Here is a 27191-nt window from a genome sequence, read left to right on the forward strand (position 1 = left end):
GCGGCGGCGGGGCGTGGCCTGCCTGCGGGGCGTGGTCTGCCCTGCCGTCGGGGTCTGCTGCGGGGGCCCGGCATCGGGGCAGGCGCGGCGGGAAGAACATGGCTCCGGCGGCGGGGGCGTGGCCTGGGCCTGGGGGCGGGGCCGCCCCGGGGCGGGGCCGGGCCCGGGCAGGCGCGGCGCGGGGAACATGGCTCCGGCGGCGCGGGCGGCGCGGGCGCGCGGGGCGGCGGCGGGCGTTGCGGGGCGCGCGCGCGGCGGGCGCCGCTGAGCCATGGTGCTGTCCCGCCGCGTGCAGCCGCAGCAGGCCGAGGCGGCGGCGCGCGGGCCGCGGGGCCTGGCCATGGAGATGGAGCGCATCCGGCAGGCGGCGCGGGACCCCCCGGCCGGGGCCTCGGCCTCGCCGTCGCCGCCGCCGTCGGCGTGCTCGCGCCAGGCGTGGAGCCGCGACAACCCGGGCTTCGAGGCGGAGGAGGAGGACGACGAGGCGGACGAGGAGGTGGAGGGCGAGGACGGCGGCATGGTGGTGGAGATGGACGTGGAGTGGCGGCCCGGCGGGCGCAGGGCGAGCGCGGCGGGCGCGCGGGGCCGCGGGCTGGGGGGCTTCCCCGGCGCGGGCGGACGGCGGCGGCGCGACGAGCCGGGCCCCGCGGGGGGCAGCCCCGGCGCCGCCGGGGACCTGCGGCCGCGCCACCGGCCCCGGGACACGCCGCCGGCGCCGCCGGCCTGGCCCGAGAGGCTGCGACGCGGGCTCCGAGGTAAGAGCGCTCGGGCGGGAGCCCGCGGCCCGGGACCTGCACCCTGGGACCCGCACCCCGCACTGCACCCCCGGGACCTGCACCCCTGGGACCCGCACCACGCACTGCACCCCCGGGACCTGCACCCTGGGACCCGCACCCCGCACTGCACCCCCGGGACCTGCACCCCTGGGACCCGCACCCCGCACTGCACCCCCGGGACCTGCACCCCTGGGACCCGCACCCCGCACTGCACCCCCGGGACCTGCACCCCTGGGACCCGCACCCCGCACTGCACCCCCGGGACCTGCAGCCCCCGCACTGCAACCCCGGGACCTGCACCCCTGCGACCCGCACCCCGCACTGCACCCCCGGGACTTGCACCCCTGGGACCCGCACTCCGCACTGCACCCCTGGGAACCCGCACCCCGCACTTCACCTTCAGGACCTGCACCCTGCACTGCAACCCCAGGAACGCTCACCCGTGCACCGCCCGCGCACTGCAGCCCCCACACTGCACCCCTGGGACCTGCAGTCCCCGCACTGCACCCCCCGAGACCCGCACCCCGCACTGCACCCCCGGGACCTGCATTCCTGGGACCTGCAGCTCCCCGCACTTCACCCGCCACCCCGGGGCTAGGGCCGTGCACCGGGTCCTTCCTCCCCGGGACGCGGGGAGCAGGATTCCCGCATCCGGGAGCGCCGCCGAGGAGGCCCGTGCGCGGGTCCCAGTGTCCCGGGGATGCTGGGGCACCGCCCGCACCCGCCTGCAGGAGCCTCCGCAGCCCACACAGCTTACCAGACGCGGGCCGGGCCCAGACGCGGTTGCAAAGGAAGGTCTTTTGCAAAGGAAGGTCGGAGAGCGGGGAGGCTTGGGAGTGGGGTTCAGGGATGCCAGCGTGAGCGCGAAGCCCCCAGAGGCGGCGGGAATGGAACCTTGGAGGTTCCCGGCAGGAGGGTGTGTGGCAGGAGGGTGTGTGGCAGGAGGGTGTGCAGGCAGGAGGGTGTGCAGGCAGGAGGGTGTGAGGCAGGAGGGTGTGTGGCAGGAGGGTGTGTGGCAGGAGGGTGTGCTGCAGGCAGGAGTGTGTGCATTTCCGAGAGCAGGTGGGCCCGGTTTTCCCGCACGGTTTGGCCCGCATCATCCTCAAAGTCGGTCCCCTCTGCTTGCTCCTTGAATGACCAACTCCAAGAGTGTCCCTGTTGATAGGAAATCTGTTACTTTCGCCAATTTTAAACCCCAAACCATCCAGATGTTGGTAGAGCAACAATAAGAAAGGCCGACCCCGGGCCCTTGTTCAGCCCTGGATCTACCTGGACAAGTTTCTTAGCCCCACTTTTTAAATTAAAAAAAATCATAATAGTAAGCGCCTGATGGAAAATTAAATGAGATACGGTAAATTATAGCAAGTTTCTGCCGTGTTGTGAGTTTCATAGATTTAAATCATTAAAACATTCTAAATATTCATCTTGGTCATTCTTTTGCCCCCCCCCCAAAAAAAAGGGCTTAATTTGATTCAGTGTGATGGAAGACAACCTATACAGATGAGTAAGATACCAGAGACTTTTTTGGGGAATTTAGAACTGTATTAGGTGGCATCTGATTTTATTTAATATGATTTCATTTGTGTTTTTAAAAATCATCACCTCAAATGAAAAGTTTCTTAAAAGTGATAGTAAGTCACATGAATCGTTTCATTCTGTTTAAGCGTTTGATCATATACTTCACTCTTTGAATAAACTAAATAGTGAATCGTAATGAAATAAATGCTCTTATTTGAGGATATTATCCAAATTTATTTAAGCTAAATTTTTAGAAAATTTGCAACGAAGAGCTTAGATTAAAATTTCTAGGTGGGGCCGGAGAGGTAGTACGGAAGGTAGCGGCTCACCTTGGCTCAGTCCCTAGCATCCTGTATGAGCCCCAGGGCAAGACTGACCCCTGAGTGCAGGCCCAGGAGTGGCCCCTGGCATCGCCGGGTGTGGCCCTGCCTGGGGGCGGGATCTCTGGCCAGAATTTATCCATGGTCTGATTAACTGGAAAGTAGACTCAAGAAAACGTTAATCATAAAAAATAGCGTAGAATCAACTCCTGCTCCCTTTTTTTTTTTTTTTTTTTTTTGGTTTTTGGGTCACACCCGGCGATGCACAGGGGTTACACCTGGCTCTGCACTCAGGAATTACTCCTGGCGGTGCTCAGGGGACCATATGGGATGCTGGGATTAGAACCCGGGTCGGCCGCGTGCAAGGCAAACGCCCCACCCGCTGTGCTATCACTCCAGCCCCTCCTGCTCCCTTTAATAGCGGAATCGCATCTTGCGGTAGTGGAGCGAGTGGCCCTGGTGCGTGGCTGCCCCCGTGTGAGCCCGGCACCTGTGCCAGGCCGTGGACAGACGCCGACAGCGAAGCCCACGGCGTAGGCTGGTCGTGCTCTGCGCTCTCAGCTTCCCAGGGCGGGGCCGGTGCCGGGCCGCATGGGCAGTGCCCGGGTCAGAGGCCAGCGTCGTGCGCTCTCTGAAGGTCAGGCTGCAGAAGTTGGGCGCAGCTGGGGATTCCCCTGCGGCCTTGGTGAGTCCGTGCGACTCCCGTGCCCCGGGCCTGGTCCACCGTGCAGAAGGGAGAGGGGGTGCCCAACCGCCCGTGTTCCCTTTCGCTCCACAGTGCTCTGTGCTGCGCACTGGGGCACAGACGCCCCCTCCCCGTGGCCGGGCGGCCGAGCACTCTTAGTGCGAGTGAGGAGTGTGTAGAGGAACGTGAGGGGCCTGACATCCCCGAATGCACGGAAGCCGTTGGAGAGTCTGCGGGCAGCAGAAGCTGGGGAGAGGGGCCAGGGGCGGCCGGTGCACTGCCCAGGAGGCAGGGAGGCCAGGGGCCCGCCAGGAAAGAGGGGCAGAGGCCCCCCGTGCTCTGCACACAGACCCACACCCCGCGGCGCCCGCAGCTGTGTTTGCTCTGCTCGCGGCCACGCTGGTGGGCCAGCAGAAACTCCTGTGTGAGATGCTTTGTTTGGGGGTGACACCCAGCGGTGCTCAGGGCCGACTCCTGGCTCTGCGCGCGGGGATCCCTCCTGGAGGACGCAGGGCACCGTACGGGGTGCCGGGGATCGAACCCAGGCCGGCTGCGTGCAAGGCCAGTGGCAGTGTCCCCCTCGAGTGTGTCGGGGGTGTTTGTCCCCGTTGCAGTCGGGCCGTGCCTGCTCCCGGAGAAATGCAGAGGTGCCCGCCGTGTGAGCCAGCCCGGAGAGATGGGCGCCCCCCTCGTGTACTCTGGGGGACCCTCGCCCTTTGCAGAACTCCGTCACTCCCCCGGAAGCGGTGTCCAGTGAGAGGCGACCCCGCCTGCCCTCCCCACCACACGTGTCCCCGCGCCACGGTGCCTGCAGCTCGAGTCTGGCTCTGCCTCGCTCCCAGGGCTCGACCCCGCAGTGCTGTGTCTCCTCCGCCCAGGGCACCGGGCCCGCTGACCGCCCCTGTGCTGTGCTCCACACCTTCGCCCGTCCTCTCTGCCATTTCTCTTTGCGCCGTGAGTCCGAACAAACGTGCATTTGTATTCTCATCGCTTTGGGACTTTCTTCTTTTTTTTTATTTTAACGGAGTGTCGCTCCTCCTGGGGTTTGTGCCGAACCTGTGCACAGCAGGGTTTGTGGGTCGGCATCTGCAGGGGTCCCCTGGGGTCCTTGCTCGGATCCAGGCGTGAGTAATAGGAGCCTCCGCTCAGGGCGGCCGGACCAACTCAGTAGGGGAGGGTCCCAGGAAGGGCAGCTCTGCCCGGGACGCCCGGGGCGAGTCCGCGCGGCAGTTGGGGACAGGGCAGTGTGTGAGGGCGGGGAAAGGCGCGTGCCCCCCAGAGGGCCTCGGGGAGCCCCGAGGTGCCCTGACGAGCAGCGGGCCGGACTCAGGTCAGAGAGACGCAGCCGTCTGGACAGCTCGGGAGGGCAGAGGGCAGAGGGCCCGCGCCCGAGCCCCTGGGCCGGCTGGGTCTCGCCAGCCCGTCGGGGAGGCCTGAGAGGCTGAGTCCAGGGCTTGAGCCTGTCCTCCCCGCGAGGGCCCGGTGGAGGGAGGGGCACTCCTCTCCCACGGGGCCTCCCCACGCCGCTCCTGGCCCCTCAGACGTTCGCTTTCGTGTTCCTAAGCCAGACTCCACACAGCCGGGGTCTCTCTGATGCCCTGGAGGAGAGCTGGGCCAGGCAGCCCGAGCCCTCTGGGCTGGGGGACTGTCCTCCTCTGGAGTCCAGGCTGGGTCTGGACAGCCCAGCCCGTGCCCTGCAGAAGTGGGCCGGGACTGAGACTCTGTCATTCTCTCTCTGGACAGCCCAGCGGACCCTTCTGAGCACCACAGACACACACACACACGCACACACACACACACACACCAGGGGGACACACAGAGACATACACACAAGACCCTTCTAACTACTACACACTCACACACTCACACACACCCTCCAGGGACACGCACACACACTCACGCTCACACACACACACCGGGGACACACACAAAGACGTACACACACAGAGGACCTTTCTAAGCACTGCACACACACATACCATACACACACACACACACACACACACACACACGCACGCACACCCGCCAAGGGGTGCTCATCTCCCGTTCTCCGGCACGGAAATGGCAGCGTGGGACACGGGGTCAGACGGTGCCCGAGTGGCAGAGGCGGCGTGTGGGCAGCCCGACCCCAAGGCCGCAGCGCAGGGCCGGCCCCTGCCCACGAGTGCCCGGGGGTGTGCCTGCCGAGGGCCCCGGGCTGGAGGGGCAGACACGCCCTCCCCGGGGGCTGTAGCGGGCGGGGGGGGGGGGGTCCTCGTCCCGCCTGGCGCTGGCACTGGGGCCCAGGGTCAGGCTGCCGCCCCCCACTGTCGAGGCTCCTTCCCGCCTGGGCCGCCGCTGTGCCGGGCCCTCCCACTCGGTTCCCAGGGCCAGCCGGCCCCCAGGGCCCCGGGACTGCGCACGTGGACGCCCGGTCCCCTTCGGCGCTGCTGTGCCCTGCGCCCTTGTGGACGAGGTCGGAGCCTCGTCGGGTCCCCGGGGCCGCGTCCTCCCTCCTCTTCCGGAGCACCCCGAGCGCAGGGGGACAGGGGACACTGACGGCAGGGCTGGGCTGTGTACCCCCCGGGCTGACCACGGGCGGGACGGCGCCCGGAGAAGCAGCGCCCGAGCCCGGAGAGCCTTGAAGGCGCTTAGTGCCCGGCCGTGGGGGGAGGCGCCCCTCGGAGCCCCTGAGGAGAAGCAGCAGGGGGTTCCCGTGGGGGGCGGGGGAGCGTCCCGCTGGGCCCGGGGTCGGCCCTGCCCTGCCCCGCCAGTGGCCGTGTCGTCCTGGCTCCCGGGGGCGCGTGGCCGTGCGTGCCGGCCGCGTCTGTGCGCCTGTGATTTTCCACGTCCCGAGTCTGTCTGCCTCCCCGGCCCCGCACGCCCCGCCCCTGCATTGCTCGCGCGTGAGTAATCCGCCTTGGCACGGGCGCCCGCGTAGCACGGTGGGGCTCCTGCTGTCCTGCAGGAAGTCGGGGACGGGGAGCCAGGGCCGCCCGGGAGCACTGCGGGGAGCACTGCGGGGGGGAGGGGCAAGGGCCAGGACGGGGAGGCGGGAGGCTCTTCCACAGGGCTCACCGCCCTCCCCCTCCCTCTCCCTCTCCCTCTCCCCATCTCCCTCTCCCTCTCCCCATCTCCCTGTCTCCCTCCCTCCCTCCCACCCTCCTCTCTCTCCCTCTCTCCCTCCCTCCTTCCCTCTGTCTCTCTCCCTCTCTCTCTCCCTCCTTCTCTCTCTCTCTCCTTCCCTCTCTCTCCCTCTCTCTCTCTCCTTCCCTCTCTGTCCCTCTCTCTCCCTCCCTCCCTCTCTCCCTCTCCCTCTCTTTCTCTCTCTCTCTCCCTCCTTCTCCCTGTCTCTGTCCCTCTCTTCTCCCTCCTTCTCTCTCTCCCTCTCTCCCTCCCTGTCTCTCTCCCTCTCTCTCTCCCTCCCTCCTTCTCCCTCTCTCTCCCTGTCTCTGTCTCTCTCTCCCTCCCTCTCTCTCCCTCCCTGTCCCTCTCTCCCTCTCTGTCTCTCTCCCTCCCTGTCTCTCTCCCTCCCTGTCTCTCTCTCCCTATCTGTCTCTCTCCCCCTCCCTGTCTCTCTCTCCCCCTCCTTCTCTCTCTCCCTCCCTCCCTGTCTCTCTCTCTCCCTCTCTCTCCCTCTCTCTCTCTCTCCCTCCCTCCCTGTCTCTCTCCCTCCCTCTCTCTCCCTCTCTCTCCCTCTCTCCCCTCTCTCTCTCTCCCTCCCTCCCTGTCTCTCTCTCTCCCTCTCTCTCCCTCTCTCTCTCTCCCTCCCTCTCTCTCCCTCTCTCCCTCTCTCTCCCTCTCTCTCTCTCTCTCCCTCCCTCCCTGTCTCTCTCCCTCCCTCTCTCTCCCTCTCTCTCTCTCTCTCCCTCTCTCTCTCTCTCTCCCTCCCTCCCTGTCTCCCTCCCTCCCTCTCTCTCCCTCTCTCTCTCTCAGGCTGAGGTCATCCCTGCGCCTCCGCCCATCACTTTTTCCGTCTGGAAAGGCAGGACGTGGCCGGCCCGCGACTGTCTCGGGGCCCAGGACAGTGGGGGTCTGGGTGCCCCGCGGGGTCTCGGCCGTGGCGGGGCAGGACTGGGAGCTGGGGGTTCGTCCCTGAGAGCCGTGTGGGCGGGAGCAGGCCCACCCGTGTAGCCCCCGCAGGCACACGGTCACCCGGGCATGCCAGGCCCCCGTCCCTCAGACACTGGGCGCCCGTCCGTCCGTCCGTCTGTCCTTGGGGGGCCACAAAGGCTCCTTGGCCAGTAGTCAGCCGCGCACTGGACTGGGCCTAGGAGTACGGGTGGCGGGCCTGCCCTCCCTCCCCCCCTCCCCCGTCTCCTGAGATAGCCGGGGCTTTGCCCACTCCCCTGCCAGCTCAGGGGCAGGCTCTAGAACCAGCTACGCGACTCCTTCGCTCCAGCCTCCCCCGGCCAGAGCAGGCTCCCAGCTGTGCTCAGGTGTTGGTGCTGGGCCGGGCTGGAGCCGTAGGACGGCAGGCAGGGCGCTTGCCTTGCACACGGCCGGCCCGGGTTCAAATCCCGGCATCCCACAGGGCCCACCAAGCACTGCCAGGAGTGAGCCTGAGCACAGAGCCTGGGAGTCAGCCCCGAGCACAGAGCCGGGAGTCAGCCCCGAGCACACAGCCGGGAGTCAGCCCTGAGCACACAGCCAGGAGTCAGCCCCGAGCACTGCTGGGTGGGCCCCAAACCCGAGGCGTGTGTTTGGGATGGAGAGGGGGCGGCGGCCCTCTGCCGGCTGCTGCTTCCCCGCGATGTCACACGCCTTCTCCCTGTCTCCACCCGCAAGGCCTGTGGGGGACCAGCCTGATGCAGGAGAGCAGCGACCGCGAGCAGTACCTGCAGAGCGTCCTCCGCGAGCTCCTCACCTTCCTGCCCTTCCTCGTCGTCCTGTGCATCCGTGAGTGACCCTCCCGCCGCCCGGGCCCCGCACCCCCGCCCGTCCCCGTGGCCAGGGAGAGGCGTCCCCGGGCTCTGTCCACGGTGTCTGCCTCACACACACAAAACACACACGCTCACACACACACACACTCACGCACACATACGCAGTCACACTCACACACACAGACACGCACACATACAGTCACACACGCTCACACACTCACGTGCATACACGCACTCACACACACACTCCACACACATACACATACTCGTGCTCACACACACATGCATTGAACCTTCCAGCCGCACAGCCAGACTCAGCTGGTACCACCGAGAGTGACCCCAGGGTCTCCTGAGCACTGCTAGGGACCCCCCGCCCCCAGCCGGCCAAGAGACCAAGAAAAAGAATCGTTGCATTTGATTTCTTGACAGTAACTCTCCGTCAGTTTCATTAGATCGATTATTGTACAGTCTGCAGCAAAACTGGATTTGTTTGTTTTTTTTTTTAATTTAATTGAATCACCATAAAATATGGACTGGAGAGATAGCACAGCGGGTAGGGCATTTGCCTTGCATGCCGCTGACCCGGGTTCGATTCCTTCATCCCTCTTGGAGAGCCCGGCAAGCTACCGAGAGTATCCTGCCTGCACGGCAGAGTCTGGCAAGCCTCCTGTGGCGTATTCAATATGCCAAAAACAGTAACAACAAGTCTCACAATGGAGACGTTACTGGTGCCCGCTCGAGCAAATTGATGAACGACTGGACGACTGTGCTACAGTGCAGTGCTAAACCATGAAATACACAGTTACAAAGCTGTTCATGGTTGAGTTTCAGTCATACAGTGTTCCAACACCCGTCCCTCCACCAGGGTCATTTCCCTCCACCAGTGTCCCCAGGTTCCCTCCCCCCTACCCCTTTCTTCCCCTCCCCCCTCCCCCTCCCCCTCTCCCTCCCCCTCTCCCTCCCCCTCTCCCTCTCCCTCTCCCCCTCTCCCTCTCCCTCTCCCTCCCCCTCTCCCTCCTCCTCCTGGGCCTTACGGTTTGCCATGCAGAGGCTAAGGGCTCTGTTCCTCTACCTGCTGTCAGCACGCAGTTCTTACCCAGAGGCTCACTTCCAGCTGTCATTGCCGTAGCGGTCCCTTCTCTGTCCCCACTGCCCTCTGCCCCGGCACCTGTGGCCAGTCCTCCTGGCCCTCCTTCCTACTCTCCGTGGGTGTTCATCTCTTACTGTGTGTTGTTTCATCCCACAAATGAGTGCAGTCCCTCTGTGTCTGTCCCTCTCTTTCTGACCCGTTTCTCTCAGCACGACACTCTCCACATCCACCCGTTTATAAGCGTCTCTCCTAATAGCTGCGTAGTATTCCACTGTGTAGATGTACCAGAGTTTCTTTAGCCAGTCGTCTGTTCTCGGGCACTCGGGTTGTTTCCAGAGTCTGGCTGTTGGGAGTAGTGCTGCAGTGCACGTACAGATGGCTTTTCTGTTGTGTTTTTGGCCCCCCCGGTCTGTTCCCAGAAGTGGTATTGCTGGGTCATATGGAAGCTCAATTTCTAGTTTTGGAAGGACTGTCTATATTGCTTTCCAGAAAGGCTGGACCAGTCGGCATTCCCACCAACAGAGAAGGAGCGTCCCTTTCTCCCCACATCCACGCCAGCACTGGTTGTTCTTATTCTTTTGGATGTGGGCCAGTCTCTGTGGTTCGAGGTGATATCTCATTGTTGTTTTGATTCGCATCTCCCTGAGGACTAGTGATGTGGAGCATTTTTTCGTGTCTTTCGGCCGTTTGTATTTCTTCTTTGAGGCAGTTTCTGTTCATTTCTTCCCCCCATTTTTTGATGGGGCTGGATGTCTCTCCTTGTATTTTTCCCTGCCAAGGCTTTACATCTTGGATGCTGGTGAATAATTTTCCCTGTTCCGTGGCTCTCTCTGTGTTTCGGTCACTTTCTTTTGAGGCGCAGACACTTCTTAGCTTAACGTCCCGTTTGTTCATCTTCCACTCCTGCATCCCACAGGGCCCCCAAGCACTGCCGGGAGTGATTCCTGAGTGCAGAGCCAGGAGTCAGCCCTGAGGATCGCCGGGTGTGACCCAAAAAAAAAAAACCCCAGAAGCAAGGGGTGAGGCTCCTCTGGGTGCCGGTCGCCCCCTCTCTGCCCACCCCTTTGCTCTGCAGAGCAGGAGCAGACCGGAAGCACCGACTTCTGGACGCCGTCCAGTGCGGGCCGGGGACGTGGCTCAGTGGCCAGTGCTCGCTCCCGTGGGCCGGGCTCTGGGTGTGGTGTCCCAGGAGGTCTTGCCGTGTGAAGGAAGGTCTGCCCCTCCCTCTCCCTCCCAGCCCCGGCCCGGCCGTCACCCCAGGCGCCTCGTCCCCATCCCCACGTTAGCCCGTCGGCCCTTTGGGGTCTCTGGGCCGCCCCTCGGGGTCAGGCACGTGGCTGCCGCCACCCGTGGGCCCCCCCCCCGGCTCTCCTGCCCTCGTCACAGAGGGGGAAGGTGGGGCCGTGTTCCGCCTTCACCGGAGACTCGGAGACTCTCGCCCCGGCAGCCGTCAGCACCCGGAGCCCAGCGCGGCCTGCTGGCGTCCACCCGCCTCGGGCTCAGACCCCAGGGGGCATTGGCCGGTCACCAGGGCCCGCGGGGCAGCAGGCCGCACCCCGGGGAAGCCCCCGCAGTGCTCGCTGCTGGGTCCTTCCTCTTGCCCCCAGATCAGCTGCAGAGGCCGGGGTGTCGCCGATGCCTGGGCGGGGCTGGCATGTGCGGGACCCCCGGCCTCGGTCCCGGGCTCCACAGGGCCCCTCCACCCGCAGGGACTGAGCACCGCAACCGTGAAGGAAAGGAAATCCCGGCGGCTCCTCCTCCTCAGGCTCCCAAACCCTCCCCCAGGAGGGCGGGGGCGTCCTGCACTCCTGCCTCTGCCCTCGGGAATCACTCCTGGCGGTGCTGGGGGGGCCCTGTGGGATACTGGGACTCGAACCCGGGTCAGCGGCATGCAAGGCCGACACCCTCCCCGAGGTGTGAGCGTCTTGCGTGTCAGCAGGATTCCCGGGGCACGTAGCGAGGCGCAGCGAGGCGTTTCCATCGTGCAGAACCCTCGTCTCCGTGCCCCCCGCCCCCTGCGTGTGTCGGAGCGACCAGGAAGGGCCGCACAGGCTAGGGGAAGGGTGGGAGCTCGCCAGGGGGGCTCTGGAGCCGCAGCCCGAGTGCTCAGGGCGGGCTCCTGGCCCTGCACTCAGGAACCGCTCCTGGTGGTGCTCGGGACCATCTGCAGGGCCGGGAACCGAACCCGGGTCAGTCAGGTGCGAGGCCAGCGCCCTCCCCGCTGTTCCGTGGCCCCGGCCCGAGTGACCTCCCGGTGGGTGTGGGGGCTTGCTCTGCGCCCGCTCGCCTAACTCTGGCCTGGCCCGCCAGCTGCAGTGGACGTGGTCCCCACAGCCAGAAGGAGTTGGGGCGCTTGGTCAGCCCCTTTCCGAAGCGTGGCTGGAGATAATTCCCGGCTGAAACCCGGCGGTGCTGTGAATCCGTCCTCGAAGCGTTTACTTACCGGTGTGTTGCTGATAGGACGCGTGATGGCGTTTCTGACACGTGCTGGGTCCTGAGTTTAACCCGAGCCGTGGGCAGCGTTAGGGAAGTTGGGCCAAAGACAACAGAGCGTCTTCTCGTATATGTTCTTTCTACGGATTCCAGAAAAGTGGTCAAGTTCCCTGTTCAGACCCTGAAGCGACGGTGGGCATTGAGGCCTCCCCGCTGTGGACGGGCCCGAGTTCTCTCTCGGGCACGTGATCGCTCCCTTCACGTTTTTCTAGGTTTCTTTCAATAAAAACAAGTGTCGCAATATCATTGATATTAGTTATTTTCCGTATGTGAGAGAAATAGCTCAAGTTAAGAGGCAGAAAGCACTTGTAAATGGGTCCAGAGAGACAGTGCAGTGGGAAGGCCTTGCGTGCAGCCGACCCGGATTCAATTCCTGGTGTCCAGTATGGTCCCCCGGGTCCCACCAGGGGGGCTTCCTGACTACAGAGCCAGGGTAACCCCCGAGCATCATTGGCTGTTGTGCCCCCCCAAAAAATTATAAAACTATCACAAACCATTTCATTTTAACATATTTGTCAGAACTACACGCGAGGCCCTTTTTCTTTTATGTTATAGGTTCTTTTTGAAAGGGTGCGGATTATACGTAGCTGTGCTCAGAGCTTATTCCAACTCAGGGGACCAGACGGGGTCCCAGGGATTGAACCCGAGTTGGCTCTGCACCGGGCAGGTGCCTTACCCACGGTTATCTCCCCAGCCCTGTATCTTAACACATTGAACACTAAACATACCCCCAAGAACAGTACTGACTTTAGCAGACATTTACCTGAACGGGAAGTGTGACGTTTCGCAGAAAAACTGCACACGGCCTGGGAGACGACCCTCCGAGGGCTTCTGTTCTCGACCGTCACTGGGGACACTTTGTCTTCTCCTGTGAAGGGGCGGCTTTGGTTGGTTGGTTGGTTGGTTAGGGGGTGTTTTTGTGGGTGTTTTGTTTTGTTGTTGTTTTTTGGATCACACCCAGCGATGCTCAGATCTTATACCTGACTTCTCACTCAGGAACCACCCCTGGTGTGCTCAGGATGGCCGTATGGGGTACCGGGGGTTGAACCCAGGTTGGCTGTGTGCAAGCCCACCACACACACACACACACACACACACACACACACACACCCTTAATTTTACCTGTGTGTGCCTCTGGGGATTGAACCCAGGTTGGCTGTGTGCAAGCCCACCACACACACACACACACACACTTAATTTTATCTTTTGTGCCTCCTTTACTTTCTAATTTCCTGCATTTGCATCTTTAAAGTGTGTTGCCTAGTTGGGGCTTGACGGGTGAGCCAAGAGGGCTGGAGGGGGGGTCAGTGTCAGCTGCCCCTCCTTTGAACGTGTGGCCGCAGGTGGAGGCGTTTCTGAGGCCGTCCAGCAGGGGGCGCCACAAGCTGCAGGCTTGCGACTCTTCAGACCCAGTCTGGGAAATTTCTCAAGCCGTCGTCATTGGTGATGAGAAGGGAGGGCACAGGAAGACAGAGATGCTTTTAAATCAGCGTGTGGGGTGTGTGTGTGCGTGTGTGTGTGTGTGCATGTGTGTGTGTGTGTGAGAGAGAGAGAGAGAGATGGTGGTTTGTGTGCGTGTGTGTGTGTGAGAGAGAGATGGTGGGGTGTGTGTTGTGTGTGTGTGTGAGAGAGAGAGAGAGATGGTGGTTTGTGTGCGTGTGTGTGTGAGAGAGAGAGATGGTGGGGTGTGTGTTGTGTGTGTGTGTGTGAGAGAGAGAGAGAGAGATGGTGGTTTGTGTGCGTGTGTGTGTGAGAGAGAGAGATGGTGGTGTGTGTGTGTGTGTGTGTGTGTGTGTGTGTGTGTGTGTGAGAGAGAGAGAGGGGGGGAGGGGAGATCCAGGCGTGCTTTCAGTGAGTCCGGCGCTGGGTGGATGCCCAGTGCCTTGAGGACCCCCACCCCGTGCTGGCCCCCGGGCTGTGCGGGAGCGCGGACACAGTGTTGTCGCCCCTCGGGCCCCGCAGAGCCGGCCGCGGGGGTGTCGTCCGCCCGGTGACCCCCGCCCTCTCCGCAGTGACCTACGGGATGATGAGCTCCGGCGGCTACTACTACACCCGCCTGATGTCGCAGCTCTTCCTGGACACGCCGGTGTCCAGGGCGGACAAAGCCACCTTCAGGACCCTCTCGTCCATGGAGGACTTCTGGAAGGTATGGCCGGGGGGCGCCCTGGGGGAGGCTCCCTGACCCGCGCCACCGCCTGCGGGCAGCTCAGGGGGAAGAAGCAACTGGCCCGGCCAGTAGCCCAGCGGCGAGGGCCGACCCGGGACCCGTCCCCGGCACCCCACCGGCCCCCTGAGCAGAGAGCAGGAGTGACCCCTGGGCGTGGCCAGGCCCGGCCCCCAAACAAGAAGAACAAAACAAACGCCTGGTGCTGAGGGCGGGGGAGAGAGGGGGACAGTGGCCATCCAGGGACAGTCGCGAGGCCCCGGGGCAGGTGCGGTCCCCGTCTTCCTGTCTCGTCTCCCCGTGCTGCCTCCCGGTAGGCACGTTGACTTCCAGGATCCCGAGTTTGGGAAGCAGCCCCGGGCCCTGTTCCCCTGGCGGCCGAGTCCAGCGGGCCGGGCAGGGGCGGGTGTGGACGCTGCCGGCCCCGCGGGAACGTGGGCAGGAGGTCATTGTTCTCCCGGCAGCCGCTCTCTAAAATTCTCTTTTGTTTTGTATTTTATGTGGCTTTGGGGCCACACCTGGCGGTGCTCCGGGCTCGTCCTGGCAGGGCTCGGGGGACCGTGCGGGGGTGGGGGCGGAGGGTCAGTCCCGGGCCAGCCGCGTGCACGGTCAGCGCCTCCCCGCTGGGCCCTCGCTCCGGCCCCCTCTAGACGTCTCAGAGCCTGCGCTCAGAGTCCTGGCGATCAGGGTGGAGAGCTGGGCCTGAGAGTGGGGCCTGCAGGGCCCGGGCCCCATGTCCCGCTCGGAAACCGGGTGCCCACTGCGTGGCTGCCACAGGCTGCCGAGACGGCGAGAAAGGCTCTCCCCCCCCCGCGCGGGGAAGGGGCCTTCCTGGGTAACGTTCACGGGAGCTGGGAGAGTCGGGCCTGGGCCAGCGGCTCTTCCCGGGAGGCCCTGCAGGGCGACTGAGCGTGCACCCATGAGGGCCCCTCACCCCCCCCCCGCCAGGGCCCTGCGCTGTGTGTCCGTGGCCGCCTCGGCTGTTGGATTCATTTTTGCTCAAGGCCACGGCCAGCCACGCTCGGGCCTTATTCCCGGCTCCGTGCTCAGGGATCACCCCAGCTGTGGTCCTCGGGGTCACCATGCAGGGCCAGGGGCTCAGACCAGGGCCGGCACGACCCAGGCAAGTGCCCTCGCCCTGTGCCAGCCCGCGGGCCCGGGGCGCCGTGTCACTGTGGGGGGCCTGAGTGCATGGTGGCCGCAGAGCTGCCCCTGACCGAGAGTGGACGTTGCACTGGCCGTTTCTTGTGGCCAGGCCCTGGCCTGGAGGTGTGGTGGAGCCACAGGGCCCGGCCCCGTGTCCCCCAGCCTCTGTGTCCCCCCAGCCCCCCCGACCCCGTGTCCCCCAGCCTCCGTGTCCCCCCCGCCCCCATGTTCCCCCGGCCCTGTGTCCCCCCGCCCCCTCCCCCCGGCGGCCGCCCTGAGTGCCCGTTTGGCCCAGTTCGCAGAGGGCGCGCTGCTGGACGGGCTGTACTGGGAGCCGCAGCCGGGCCCCGGGCCGGACGCCGACAACCACAGCTTCGTCTTCGCCGAGAACCTGCTGCTGGGGCAGCCCCGCCTGCGGCAGCTCCGCGTGCGCAACGGCTCCTGCTCCGTGCCCCAGGACCTGCGCGAGGAGGTCACCGAGTGCTACGACGTCTACTCGCCCGCCAGCGAGGACCGGGCGCCCTTCGGGCCCCGCAACGGCACCGCGTGAGTGGCCGCGGGAACGCCTCCCGGGCGGACGGCTGGGGCGGGGCCCCGGGCGGGGCCTCTCCACCCTCCCGGGGCTCCTCCTGCTCTGCCGTCTCGCACCCGGGGCCAGGCCAAGCCATCCCTGGGGTCTCGGGGTCCCATCGCACGAGGACCCTCGTAAGGTCCCCGAAGTGCCATCACCCCATGGGGCCCCGGGCGAGGCCACCCAACAGCGGGAGGGCGGGAAGACCCTCGTGGGGGGCCCCGGCCGAGCTCGCCCCCCACCCCCCCGCGAGACCCTCGAGGCCCCACGTCTGTCCCGGTGTGTCCCGCCAGCTGGACCTACACGAGCGAGAAGGCCCTGAACGGGAGCAGCCACTGGGGCCTGATGGGCACCTACAGCGGCGCCGGCTACTACCTGGACCTGCCGCGCGGGCGGGCGGAGGCGGCCGCCCAGGTGGCCGCGCTCAGGCGCCTAGGCTGGCTGGACCGGGGCACCAGGGCCGTCTTCGTGGACTTCTCCGTGTACAACGCCAACATCAACCTGTTCTGCGTGGTCAGGTGCGTGCCGGGCTCTGGGCGTCGGGAAGAGCTTTATTGTTCTCTCTTTGGGTCCCTCCCGGCTCTGCACTCAGGAATCTCCCCGGGGTGCTCGGGGGGACCATATGGGATGCCGGGGATCGAACCCGGGTCAGCCAGCCGCGTGCAAGGCACACGCCCTCCCCGCCGTGCTGTCGCTGCAGCCCCAGGACCCTCGCCACGGCAGGCAGCACCCACTGGGTGGGGCGACTGCAGCCAGCAGCCTCCAGGGCCTGCTCAGGACCCCGCAGAGCCAGGCCCCAGGGACACCGCCTCCAGGGAGCCGGCCCGGCTCAGCCCCAGCCAACTGCAGGCCCGTCCTTCCCCGGGCCGTACGTGCCAGGCCCCGGGGCGCGTTCCTCGGGTGCCCTCCTCAGGGGCGGAGGGCGCAGCGTCACTGGGGTCAGGCCTGCAGGGAGCGGAGGCCAAGTCTGAGCGCCACCCCCTCCCGGGCTGGCTCGGGGGCGGGGGGGCTCGTCGCCGGGGAGCGCCGTGTGACCGTGGTCTGCGCGCAGGCTGCTGGCCGAGTTCCCGGCCACGGGCGGCGTGGTCCCGTCGTGGCAGTTCCAGCCCGTGAAGCTGCTGCGCTACGCCAGCACCTTCGACTTCTTCCTGGCCGCCTGCGAGCTCGTCTTCTGCCTCTTCGTCCTCTACTACGCGGTGGAGGAGGCCCTGGAGATCCGCATCCACCGGCTGCACTACTTCCGGAGCTTCTGGAACTGCCTGGACGTGGTGATCGTGGCGGTAGGTCCCCGGGGGTGCCCGCAGGCCGCAGTGCTCCCCGCCAGTGCTCGCCTGGGCCCGCCCGAGCACTGCAGTGCGGGGGGGGTCCAGCGACGCTCACCGTTTCCCCGCGGGCATCGTGCAGCCTGTTGTGCTCGGCACGGAGAGGGTAGTTCGCGTACAGGGGGCTCGGCCCGCCGCACGGGGCAGGGAGGGGAAACAGAGTCTGGTGCTGCTTTGAGCAATGGCCGGCGAGGGCGGATTCTCCTTTCTCTGCACACGCGTCAGGCTCGGGCGGGAAGGGGCTTCCAGAAGGAGGCGCTGCTGTCGGGCGGCACAGAGACCCCCGTGCCCTTCCCCAGTCGGAGCCACACTGCCCGCCCCAGCAGCCTCTGCCCCATCCTCGCCGACGTTGGGGCCTCGCCCAGGAAGGGTCTCTGCAGCTCCTCAGCACGCAGAGGGGGTCGCCGCCCTGAACAGCCCCTCGGGGAGCTCAGCTTTCCGGAAGCGGTTTGCGCCACACCCGGCGATGCTCAGGGCTCGCTCCTGGCTCCGCACTCAGGGATCACCCCTAGCGGTGCTCAGGGGACCCTGTGGGATGCTGGGAATCGAACCCGGGTCGCTGCGTGCAAGGCAAACGCCCTCCCCGCTGTGCTATCGCTCCGGCCTCCGCTGTTCTTCACTCCGCCCGCCCGGCGGGGCTGGTCGCACGCTCTGGCTTTGAACCGTGTGCTGCGGGGAGTGTGGGCGCAGCATCAGGCGGGGGCCGGCGGGGTCTGAGTCGGCGGGGGCCGAGTCCCGAGGATTCCTCGCTGCCTGCCCCGGCAAACCCTCCTGGCAGCCGCGGGGCGAGGGAGCTGAGCCCCCCGGGAAGGAGCAGGGCGCCCTCCCCCGGTGGCCGCCGGTCCCCCTCGGGGTTCTGGGTCCTTTGTGGTTGGCCCTCGTGTCCCCGCCCACCGCGGGGTGCCCCGTGCCGCAGCCTCCCCTCACCGGCACTCCGGGTCCCTCTCTGGCCCGTCTGCGCCCTGTAGCCAACCGTTGCTGCCGGCCGCTCGGAATCGCAGGAGACTCTTGGCCCAGCCGCAGGTCGGGGTGGCGGGGGTGTCCCTGGCCAGTGTCCCCCCTCTCGCCTATCCGAGCCCCTCCCGACGCTGCCCCCAGCCCCGCTCTGGGCCCTGGGCACGGCGTGGCCACAGCCCGACTCTCGCCGCCCCTGTTTCAGTGTTAGAAAGAGGAGGAGGAGGGAGGACGTTGGGCCGTGCGGCCCCGTCTAGGTGCCCTGCGTGGGATTAACCCTGTCCTGAGCAGAGCAGCCACTGTGGTGGTAGAGTCTGGGGACCCCCGGCCGAAGCCTTGCCTCCAGCCAGCCCGAGTGGAGACGTTTTTCCCCCAGTTCTATTTTAAGGCCCTCGGAGGAAGTGAGCCTGGCAGCTTCCCCGGGCACCGCGTCAGCGCTGGAGGCTGCAGGGCAGGCGGGGGGGGAAGGGCGGGGAGGGGGGGCAGGGCGGGGGTGCTGCTTCCCTCCCACAGACGGGGACTCGGTAGGGCCCGGGCCCAGGGCCGGTCACAGCGCTGTCGGGAGGGCAGCCCACGGGCCAAGCACTGAGCCAGGACAGGGGTGTCACAGCCCGGAAGGCCACGCGGAGACGTCCCCACGCTCGGACCTGGCTGGGCCCGGCCCCCGGCACAGCGGCCCTGGGCGGGCCTGAACAGGAGGGAGCCCGGCGGGCGCCCCCGAGCCCCCATCGCTCCTTCTCAGCCCCCCCAGCCCCGTCCCCGCTGCTGACGGGCGCCCTGGGCGGAGGCCAGCCCCGTGTCCCGGGGCCCCGTCGGGTCTGTCTCGGCCTGTTTCTCTGGCCTGAGCGGGGACGGGGCCCCAGGGCTCTGGTGGGACGGGTTTTATTATTTTATTTATTTATTTATTTTTGCCTGTAGCTTAGGGCTTTTTTATTCCCTGAAATCAGTAACTAGCATCATTGTGACACTCATGGCTGGGACTTACTCCCAAATAGTACATTCTTTTTTTTTTTTTTTTGCTTTTTTGGGTCCCATCTGGCAGTGTTACTCCTGGCTCTGCACTCAGGAATCACTCCTGATGGTGCTCAGGGCACCCCATGGGATGCTGGGAATCGAACCCATGTTGGCCGCGTGCAAGGCCAACCAACACCCTCCCCAATGTGCTCTCGCTCCAGCCCCTCGGGTGGGGCGTCTGACTTCAGGCCAGGCCTCTGTGTGTGTCGGACGGAGGAATGGCCATGGGGGGGGGTCTGAGGCCGGCTGGGGGGGACACCAGGCGTGGCCGAGGCGCGGCCGGGGTGCCGGGAGACCCCCACAGCGAGGCCGGCCTGTGTTGCAGCTGTCGGTGGTCGCCATCGGGGTCGGCGTGCACCGGGCGTCGGGCGCGGAGGGGCTGCCGTCGCGGCTGGAGGAGGCGGGCGCGCGGCCCTGCCTGGAGCAGCTGGCCTACTGGCAGGCCCAGCTCAGCAGCCTGGCCGCCGTCATCGTCTTCTTCGTCTGGATCAAGGTGAGCGGGTCCCGGGCGCGTCTGGCCCTCAGCCCTCCCTCCTGCTGGCGGGGGTCACGCGGGGCTCTCGGGGCGTGCGTGCGGGGTGGGGGTCAGTTTGTCGACAGGGGGCCCCCTCGGGGTCCTCCCGGCAGGGCTCTGGGGTCAGAGGGGACCAGCCACTCGCACCCCGGCCCGCCTCGCGGGTTTGCTGTTGGGGCCGAATCCACGGCCGTTTCCGAGGGGAAGGTGGATCCGTTTCCCCGGGGCAGGCGTCTCCGCCGGCTGCGAGTCCCCGTGGGCCCAGGGACGCCGGGTGCTCTGAGTCGTGGCTGGCCTGGGGTGACCGGGGAGGCGGGCCGGGGCGGGGCCTGGGGTGGCGGGGGCGGGGCGGGGGCGGGGCCTGGGTGATGGGGCCGGGGCGGGGCCTGGGTGACGGGGCGGGGTGGGGCAGGGCCTGGGTGAGGGGGGGCGGGGGGCGGGGCCTGGGTGATGGGGCCGGGGCGGGGCCTGAGTGACGGGGCGGGGCCTGGGGTGGCTGGGGCGGGGCCGGGGCGGGGCCAGGGCTTGTTGGAAGAGGAGGGCCCCGGCCGTGCCAGGGAGAGCCCCGAGGAAGCGTTCCGGCGTTCGCGGGAACCGAGGGCGCAGCGTGCGCCTTTTCCAGGTAGACCCGGCACCGCCCCGACCCCGGTCCCCGGGTCCACGCCTGTGAAAGGTCGGGGCGTTGGGTCACGGGGGCAGAGGGAACCCGCTGACCCGCACTTGCCCGACAGTAGCCCTGCACCCCGCACGTCTGTCCGCGGGGCTGGCCACGGCCACGGCGCTCAGGGCCTCTGGCCTGTCCTGGTCCTGTGCGTGCGCACGCGTGTGCGCCTGTACCGGGTCCTGGGAACAGCGTTCCTGCCCCGCCACCCGCGGCCGCTTCTCCGCCGGGATCATGAAGACCCGGCAGGGCTCGAGCCAGGTGCAGCAGAGGGTCCCACCCGGCCCCTGCCCGGCCGTCAGCGTCCAGCTGTCCTCGGGAGGAGAGGTCACCGCGGGGAGCACTGGGGGGAGAAGGAGCGACAGGAGATTGTATCGTGTGGGGCAGCAGGTGGGCGCCCGCCCCGCACGCGGCCCACCCGGGCTCCGTCCCGCCACCCCCTCGTCCCCTGAGCATGGGGCGTCGCCCCCAAACAAGACGAAGCAAAAGTGCGGGGTGGCCGGAAGCTCTCCCCGAGAGGCACTGGGGTGACGTGGCCGCGACCTCCCTCCCGCCCGCCCGCGCTCGTCCCGGGCTCAGTGGTCAGCGCCCGCCCGCGGCCCCGCTGGCAGGCGCTGCCTCTGCGGGGCACGTGCCGACGCCAGGCACGGAGGGCGCCCCGGATCCTGCCAGCCGGGTGGCCTCTGGCACAGCGGGACCCGGGCCCGCCTCGTGGTGACGGAGTAGGTGGGTGCGGGCGGGGCCGGGCGCTGGCGGGCAGCCCGCCTGTGGCCTGGGTCTGCGCCGAGCCCCCCTCGGAGGGCGAGCGCACGGGCGGGGCCTGGAGTGTGGCTGTGATTGCGGCTTTCAGTGGCGGGTCTTTGGTTTGTCCCCTTTGCTCACGTCAGCCCTTTTTTTTTTTTTTTTTTGCTTTTTGGGTCACACCTGGTGATGCACAGGGGTCACTCCTGGCTCTGCACTCAGGAATTACCCCTGGCGGTGCTCAGGGGACCATATGGGATGCTGGGAATCGAACCCGGGTCGGACACGTGCAAGGCAAACGCCCTACCTGCTGTGCTATCGCTCCAGCCCCCAACGTCAGCCCTTTTAACATTTTTTTTAGATTTTTGGTTTTGCTCTTTGGGGTCACACCCAGCAATACTCAGGGGTTACCCCTGGCGGTGCTCAGGGGACCCTATGGGATGCTGGGACTCGAACCCGGGTCGACCACGTGCGAGGCGAACGCCCTCCCCACTGGTGCTATGGCTCCGGCCCCTCGCTCCAGTCTTTAGTAAGGGAAAGAGAACGCGGTCATTCGAATGGTCATTCAAACTGGCCCCCAGGGACTGGGCGGTCAGCCATGGGCGCGGCGCAGGCCGGAGCTGGGGTCTCTGCGCGCCCCCTGAAGGCCGTTCTCGGCCCCGGGAGCTGCACGGACAGCAGCCTGGCCTTCCCGGGCCCGACTCCTGCCTGTCGCAGAGCCCGTGTCGTGGCCCCGGCTGCGTGAGGGGCGGGCCCCGGGGGCCCCCCAGCCCCGTCCGTCGTCGCCAACGCTGCCCCCCCTGCCGCAGCTCTTCAGGTTCATCAGCTTCAACCGCACCATGAGCCAGCTGTCCACCACGCTGTCGCGCTGCGCCAGGGAGCTCTGCGGCTTCGCCATCATGTTCCTCGTCATCTTCCTGGCCTACGCCCAGCTGGCCTACCTGGTCTTCGGCACGCAGGTGGGCGACTTCAGCACCTTCCAGGAGTGCATGTGAGTGTCTGGGAACCGAGGCGGGACCCCGGGGAGGAAGCAGCCCAAGCTGCGGGGGACGGAGCCGTGGCTGCGGCTGAGCTCAGGGCAGGGGGCGTCTCCCCGCCGGGCCGGAGATGCGGGGGGCAGCACTCGGCGGGGAACGGGCAGCGCTGCCGGACACCGAGAGCAGGGGGGCAGCTCTCCAGGGGCTGGACAAACGGCACGGCCAGGGAGCGGCAGTTGCCTTGCCCATGGCCAGCCTGGGTCTGACCCCCGACTTCCCAGATGGTCCCCCGAGCAGAGAGTTGGGAACCAAGTCCTCAGCACCTCCGGGTACGGCCCGGAAACCCGAAAGAAAGTCCAGCCCGCTGGCCCGTCTGCTTGTTCCCGTGGGGCACCCTTGCCCTCGGTGTAGAAGCCGACTGTGTTCTCAGTGGGGTTTTCTCAGCACTGAGAGCAACGGTCTATGGATTCTTTGTCTTTTCGAAATTCTCAAGGGTGAGGATAAAGACGGCAGCAGAACTGGCTCCCCTGTGTGGGGCCCGGGGGCCCGAGTCGTGGTCAGGAGGGGAGGGAGAAGGACATGACGGGGACTCGTGCCTAGGGACTCCTGCCAGTGCTCTCGGCTGCACCGGGGTAGAGAAGGGCTTTCCAGGGGGCTCCTGGTGGGCTCCAGAGACCACCTGGGACTCGGGGGTCAAGGCCAGGTGGGCAGCGTGACGTGGCGGCCAGCGCCCCCCCCCCAGAGCCGTCTTGGAGAGTCTGGGCCCCCGGGGATGGAGCCGCTGTGTCGGCCAGGGTGGTCACCGTGCAGCCAGTGGGGCCCGTCCTTCCGCCCGCCGGGGGGCCCGAGTCTGTCCTCATCCCCTCGGGGGCGCAGGGCCAGCAAGGCCCCGCCTCCTCGGTCTGCATCATGGCGCTGTGTGTGCCTGTCCCCTTTTGTTTCCGTAGCTTCACTCAGTTCCGTATCATTTTGGGGGATGTCAACTTCGCAGAGATCGAGGAGGCTAACCGAGTTTTGGGACCGCTTTATTTCACCACGTTTGTGTTCTTTATGTTCTTCATTCTTTTGGTATGTATATTTTTGTTTAGAGGCGATTTTGAATTTCACAGATCGCCACCATATGTTGCCATCTTTCCTTTCCTGTCACACCCATTCCCCTTCGTGTTTCACCAAAGACCCTGGCAGAGGGGCCGTGGGGAATGGAGAGAGTTAACTGTGTGTGTGTGTGTGTGTGTGTGTGTGTGTGTGTGTGTGTGTGTGTATACATATATATATATGTTTTATTTCTCATTGATTTATAGCTTTCGCCAAATGTTCTCTTAGACCTTCATGTACACACACACATACACACACGTGTACACACATACACACGTGCGCACACACACACACATCCAGCGTAAGTGTATGTATCAATTCAGAGGGGAAAAAAATCACGAATCGAGGGCAGGCTCGCAGTCACCTGCAGGACGGCCTTCCCCAGGAGCCGCTCGAACGCTGCCCGCCGGCCCTTCCTCCTCCTCCTCCTCCTCCTCCTCCCCGCTGCCCCCCCCCCACAAAGGTGGGAACTGACCGGTGAGGGGGTCGAGGGCAGAGTGTCGTCATCCGGGCCTGCTGCCGGCTTCTCTGCTCATCTCGCCCCACCACGGAACAGGTTTGGGTCTCAGGGTGCTCCCGCCTGCCACGGCCCTCGGAATGACTGAGTTGTGCCCTACCCACTCCCCCCAAAAAAAAACCCACTTCAGGGGCTGGAGCGATAGCACAGCGGGTAGGGCATTTGCCTTGCACGCGGCCGACCCGGGTTCGATTCCCAGCATCCCATATGGTCCCCCGAGCACCGCCAGGAGTAATTCCTGAGTGCATGAGCCAGGAGTAACCCCTGTGCATCGCTGGGTGTGACACCCCCCCAAAAAAAACAACCCACGTCAGCCTGTTGGACGTAGCTGGAGACTGAGTTTGGCGCCCTGACCTCAGACGCGGAGGAATGTGTCAATCCCCGGCCCTGAATAGTCACCTTGTGATTCTTAATTAAAGCGCCACCATTTGCAGAGATGCTCGTGGTTGAGTTTTGGCAGCTTCCCTCCGCGGAGTGGTCTCACCTGGCCTTCCAGACTGACCTGCGGTGGCCAGAAATTGCTTTTGATCTGTTTTCCAAAAACTGTGTGTTTTGGTTCCCTTTGCCATATACACATTGTCTTTTTTTTTCTTTTCTGACATTTGCCCCCACGCTGATTCTTTTTGTGTGTTTTAGTTCCGTTATCTTTTTGTTTATTTCACAGCGTTGTTTATGGTTGGGTTCCAGTCCTGCCGTGTTCCAGCACCCCCTTAGATTTTTTTGTTTTGTTTTGTTTTTAACACATTTTGGAGGGGCTGGGGCGGGGCTGCTTCAGGACCTCTGAGGCCTTTTACCACACCTAGGTGCCGCTCCTGATGCAGAGGGAGCACTGTGAGTAGGAGCACCGCCCCGGGCAGGGCTTAGAGCACGAGGGGGGGTACTTAGCTTCCCCTGTGTACAGAACACACAGCCTTCGAGTCGTTCATCTCCCGCGTGAGGAGGGGAGCTCTGAGGCACGGGCTCGGGCAGTACCGGCTTGGAAACCAACTTGGCTGGACCCCGGCGTCGTCCGTCTCTCCGGAAGCTTCTCGCCTCCCTGCCCCCCGCCCCTGCCTCGTCATAGCAGCGTTGGCGGCGTAGGACTCCATTCCGGCTGCTCACGTTTGGAGAGCAGCTTAGTCAGAGTCCTCCGAACCCCAGAGTTTCTCTCAAGTCCCATCAGACAAAGTGTAGAGGACACACGAGAGCCAAGTCAGGGAAACTGTCCCACCGTTCACTGACCGACACATTAAATCTTACTGTACTTAATTATTGCCCCTTGCAACAGAAAAAGTCATAGTGTATAATTTTGTAAGAAAAATTAATTGCATTTGCTTTGGCTCATCTTAATGGAAAAAATAATTTCCCCACTCCATGTGGTAGCAAAACAATTTGTGACTTCTTCAAACACCAAGATTGTTTGTAACAATGAACAGAAAGGCAGGAGTTGAATTTTTGGGGTGGATGTTTATAAAATACGCGTCGTATGTGGGTCTCTCCTTCAGTCACTCCCTTTCTCTCCTGTGCAAACAGAACATGTTTCTGGCCATCATCAACGATACTTACTCCGAAGTTAAGTCGGATCTGGCCCAGCAGAAAGCTGAAATGGAGCTCTCTGATCTTATTCGGAAGGTACGGTGAACCCTAACTGGCCAACGGTTTTAATTTGTGTAAACGCCACGATTTAGGGCTGTTCGTGACACAGTTGTTTGAGGCAGTCCGTGTTCCAACCCCAGTCCCACCACCAGTGTCACCTCCCTCTGCCACATCCCCTCTGCCTCGTCCCCTTAGGAGGCACGTAAAAATGCTCATTCATATTGCGTGGCAAACGAAATCACCAAAATGGTAAATGGAATTAATTACCAAACAACAATAAAGAGGCCGGCCCAGTAATGCAGCCAGAAGGGCGCTGGCCTTGCACGCAGCCGGCCCCGATTCCATCCCCAGTGTCCCGTAGGGTCCCTAACGCACCAGGGGTGACTCCCGAGTGCAGTCAGGGGTCAGCCCTGAGCACTGCCAGGGGTGGCCCCAAAACTGTAAATAAAAATGGATCCAGTAGGGGGCCGGAGCGATAGCACAGCAGGGAGGGCATTTTCTTTGCACACGGCTGACCCGGGTTCGACCCCTGGCATCCCAAATAGTCCCCCAAGCACTGCCAGGAGTAATCCTGAATGCAGGACCAGGAGTAACCCCCGAGCATTGCCGGGTGTGACCCAAAAAGAACAGAAAAAAGTTATTCTACCTCACGATGGTAAGTCACGAGGCTCTGCGGGTCTGGCTGGTTCTGGTCAAACCCTCTGTGTCACCGTTCTGGCCCCCGAGCCCGGTGGGCCTCTTCACGGCCTTCCCGTCACGTTTGCGGCCAGCAGGGTTGTCAGCGCCGTGGGGTCCGGAGGTGCTGGTCCGGGAGCTGGGGGTGGGTCGGGGACTCGCGTCTCTGCTGGGGGCTGCCGTACCCTGGGGCGGAGAGGAAACCCCCATCCCAGGACGCCCCGGGGTCTCGGCCGGACGCTCCGGCAGAGCGTCTTTTCCGAGCGGTTTTGTTTCATACGTGAGTGACCGCTGCCTGCGGCCGGTTTCCGACTCAGCATTGCGCGGTGGGTCCTGTTGGGGGGAGGAAGGCCGTGACCTGAGACAGGTGGTTTCCGCCAGGAACACTAGTTTGTTGGGTGGGGGCCGTACCCGCCACATTCGGGGGCTGATCCCTGTCCATCTGGGGGCTGGGCTGTCCCCCGCCCCGGCAGCCCCGTGAGCTCCCGCCCCAGCTCAGCGGCCCCCTGGGCTCTGTCCACGTGCACCCCCAGCTCCTCACAGGCTCTGTGTCCGGCGCTGCTAGGGCTGGGCACCAGGGCACAGCGGTGGCCTTTGTCCCTTTCGTCCCCACACCTCGTCTCTCATCCCCCACTTCCCCGTCCCAAGTTCACGACAGCCGGTGGGGAAAATCACACGGATTTGTCTCTCCCTCCTCCTGCACTGTTCGTCTTAGAAATGAAAGACCCGGGGCCGGAGCGATAGCACAGCAGGGAGGGCGTTTGCCTTGCATGTAGCCGACCCGGGTTCGATTCCCAGCATCCCATATGGTCCCCTGAGCACCACCAGGAGTCATTCTTGAGTGCAGAGCCAGGAGGAACCCCTGTGCATCGCCGGGTGTGACCCAAAAAGCAAAAAAAAAGAAGCGGAAGACCGACATGGCTTTAATTCTCCAGGCTCCCGTGGGGTCAGAGAGATGGCGCGGGGGTAAGGCCCCGCCTTGCGTGCGAGGAGTGGCTAGGAGACCCTCGTCTCCGTGCAGCCCCGCCAGGGCCCCCCGAGCCCCGCCCGGAGTCATCCCTGGCGCCCCTGGGCATGGGCCAAGCCCCTGCCCACGCGTCAGTAGAGAATTCTCAAGGCAAGGGAGAGTTGGGGTTTCTCTGGTTCTGTTTCGGGCACCCCCAGTGCTCGGGGTCGTGCCCCCCCCCCCCCAGTGCTCGGCCCGCCTGGCCCTGGGGCCCAGGGGACGCTTGAAAGCAGGTAATTGTGGTTGGTGCAAAAACCCCTTGACCTTCAATGGAATTTTTCTTTAAAAAAAAAAAAAAAATGACCCGAGGGCCGGGTTCGTGGCTTAGGGCCACAGCGTCCAGGCCCGCGCGCCCCGACTTTGTCCCTTCCCAGGAAGCGCCCGATTGTCCCCGGGCGGGGCAGGAAAGCGCCCTGTGTCCTGCCTGCCCGGAGCTCATTGTTTGGGCGGCAGCGTGACGCGCACACACGCATCAAAGGCGGCTTGTCCTCGGCGGCACCGGCTGGACGCTGGAC

The 27191-nt window shown here is 64.7% G+C and overlaps 1 protein-coding gene across 1 annotated transcript in view; it reads left to right on the forward strand.

Annotated features, from left to right (window-relative positions):
- The first annotated feature begins 225 nt into the window (after window positions 1-225).
- Window positions 226-27191, forward strand: part of PKD2 (polycystin 2, transient receptor potential cation channel) — a 33149-nt gene continuing 6183 nt past the window's right edge. Inside the window, exons 1-10 of the mRNA XM_055138143.1 lie at window positions 226-755; window positions 8067-8177; window positions 13757-13890; window positions 15350-15600; window positions 15919-16143; window positions 16677-16905; window positions 19241-19408; window positions 21641-21822; window positions 22756-22876; window positions 24933-25031. Of these exons, the coding sequence (XP_054994118.1) occupies window positions 272-755; window positions 8067-8177; window positions 13757-13890; window positions 15350-15600; window positions 15919-16143; window positions 16677-16905; window positions 19241-19408; window positions 21641-21822; window positions 22756-22876; window positions 24933-25031 (2004 nt within the window). The 5' untranslated portion in view covers window positions 226-271. The remainder of the gene's footprint in view (window positions 756-8066; window positions 8178-13756; window positions 13891-15349; window positions 15601-15918; window positions 16144-16676; window positions 16906-19240; window positions 19409-21640; window positions 21823-22755; window positions 22877-24932; window positions 25032-27191) is intronic.

The sequence above is a fragment of the Sorex araneus genome, chromosome 5 (genome assembly GCF_027595985.1).
Source record: "Sorex araneus isolate mSorAra2 chromosome 5, mSorAra2.pri, whole genome shotgun sequence".
Taxonomy (NCBI): domain Eukaryota; kingdom Metazoa; phylum Chordata; class Mammalia; order Eulipotyphla; family Soricidae; genus Sorex; species Sorex araneus.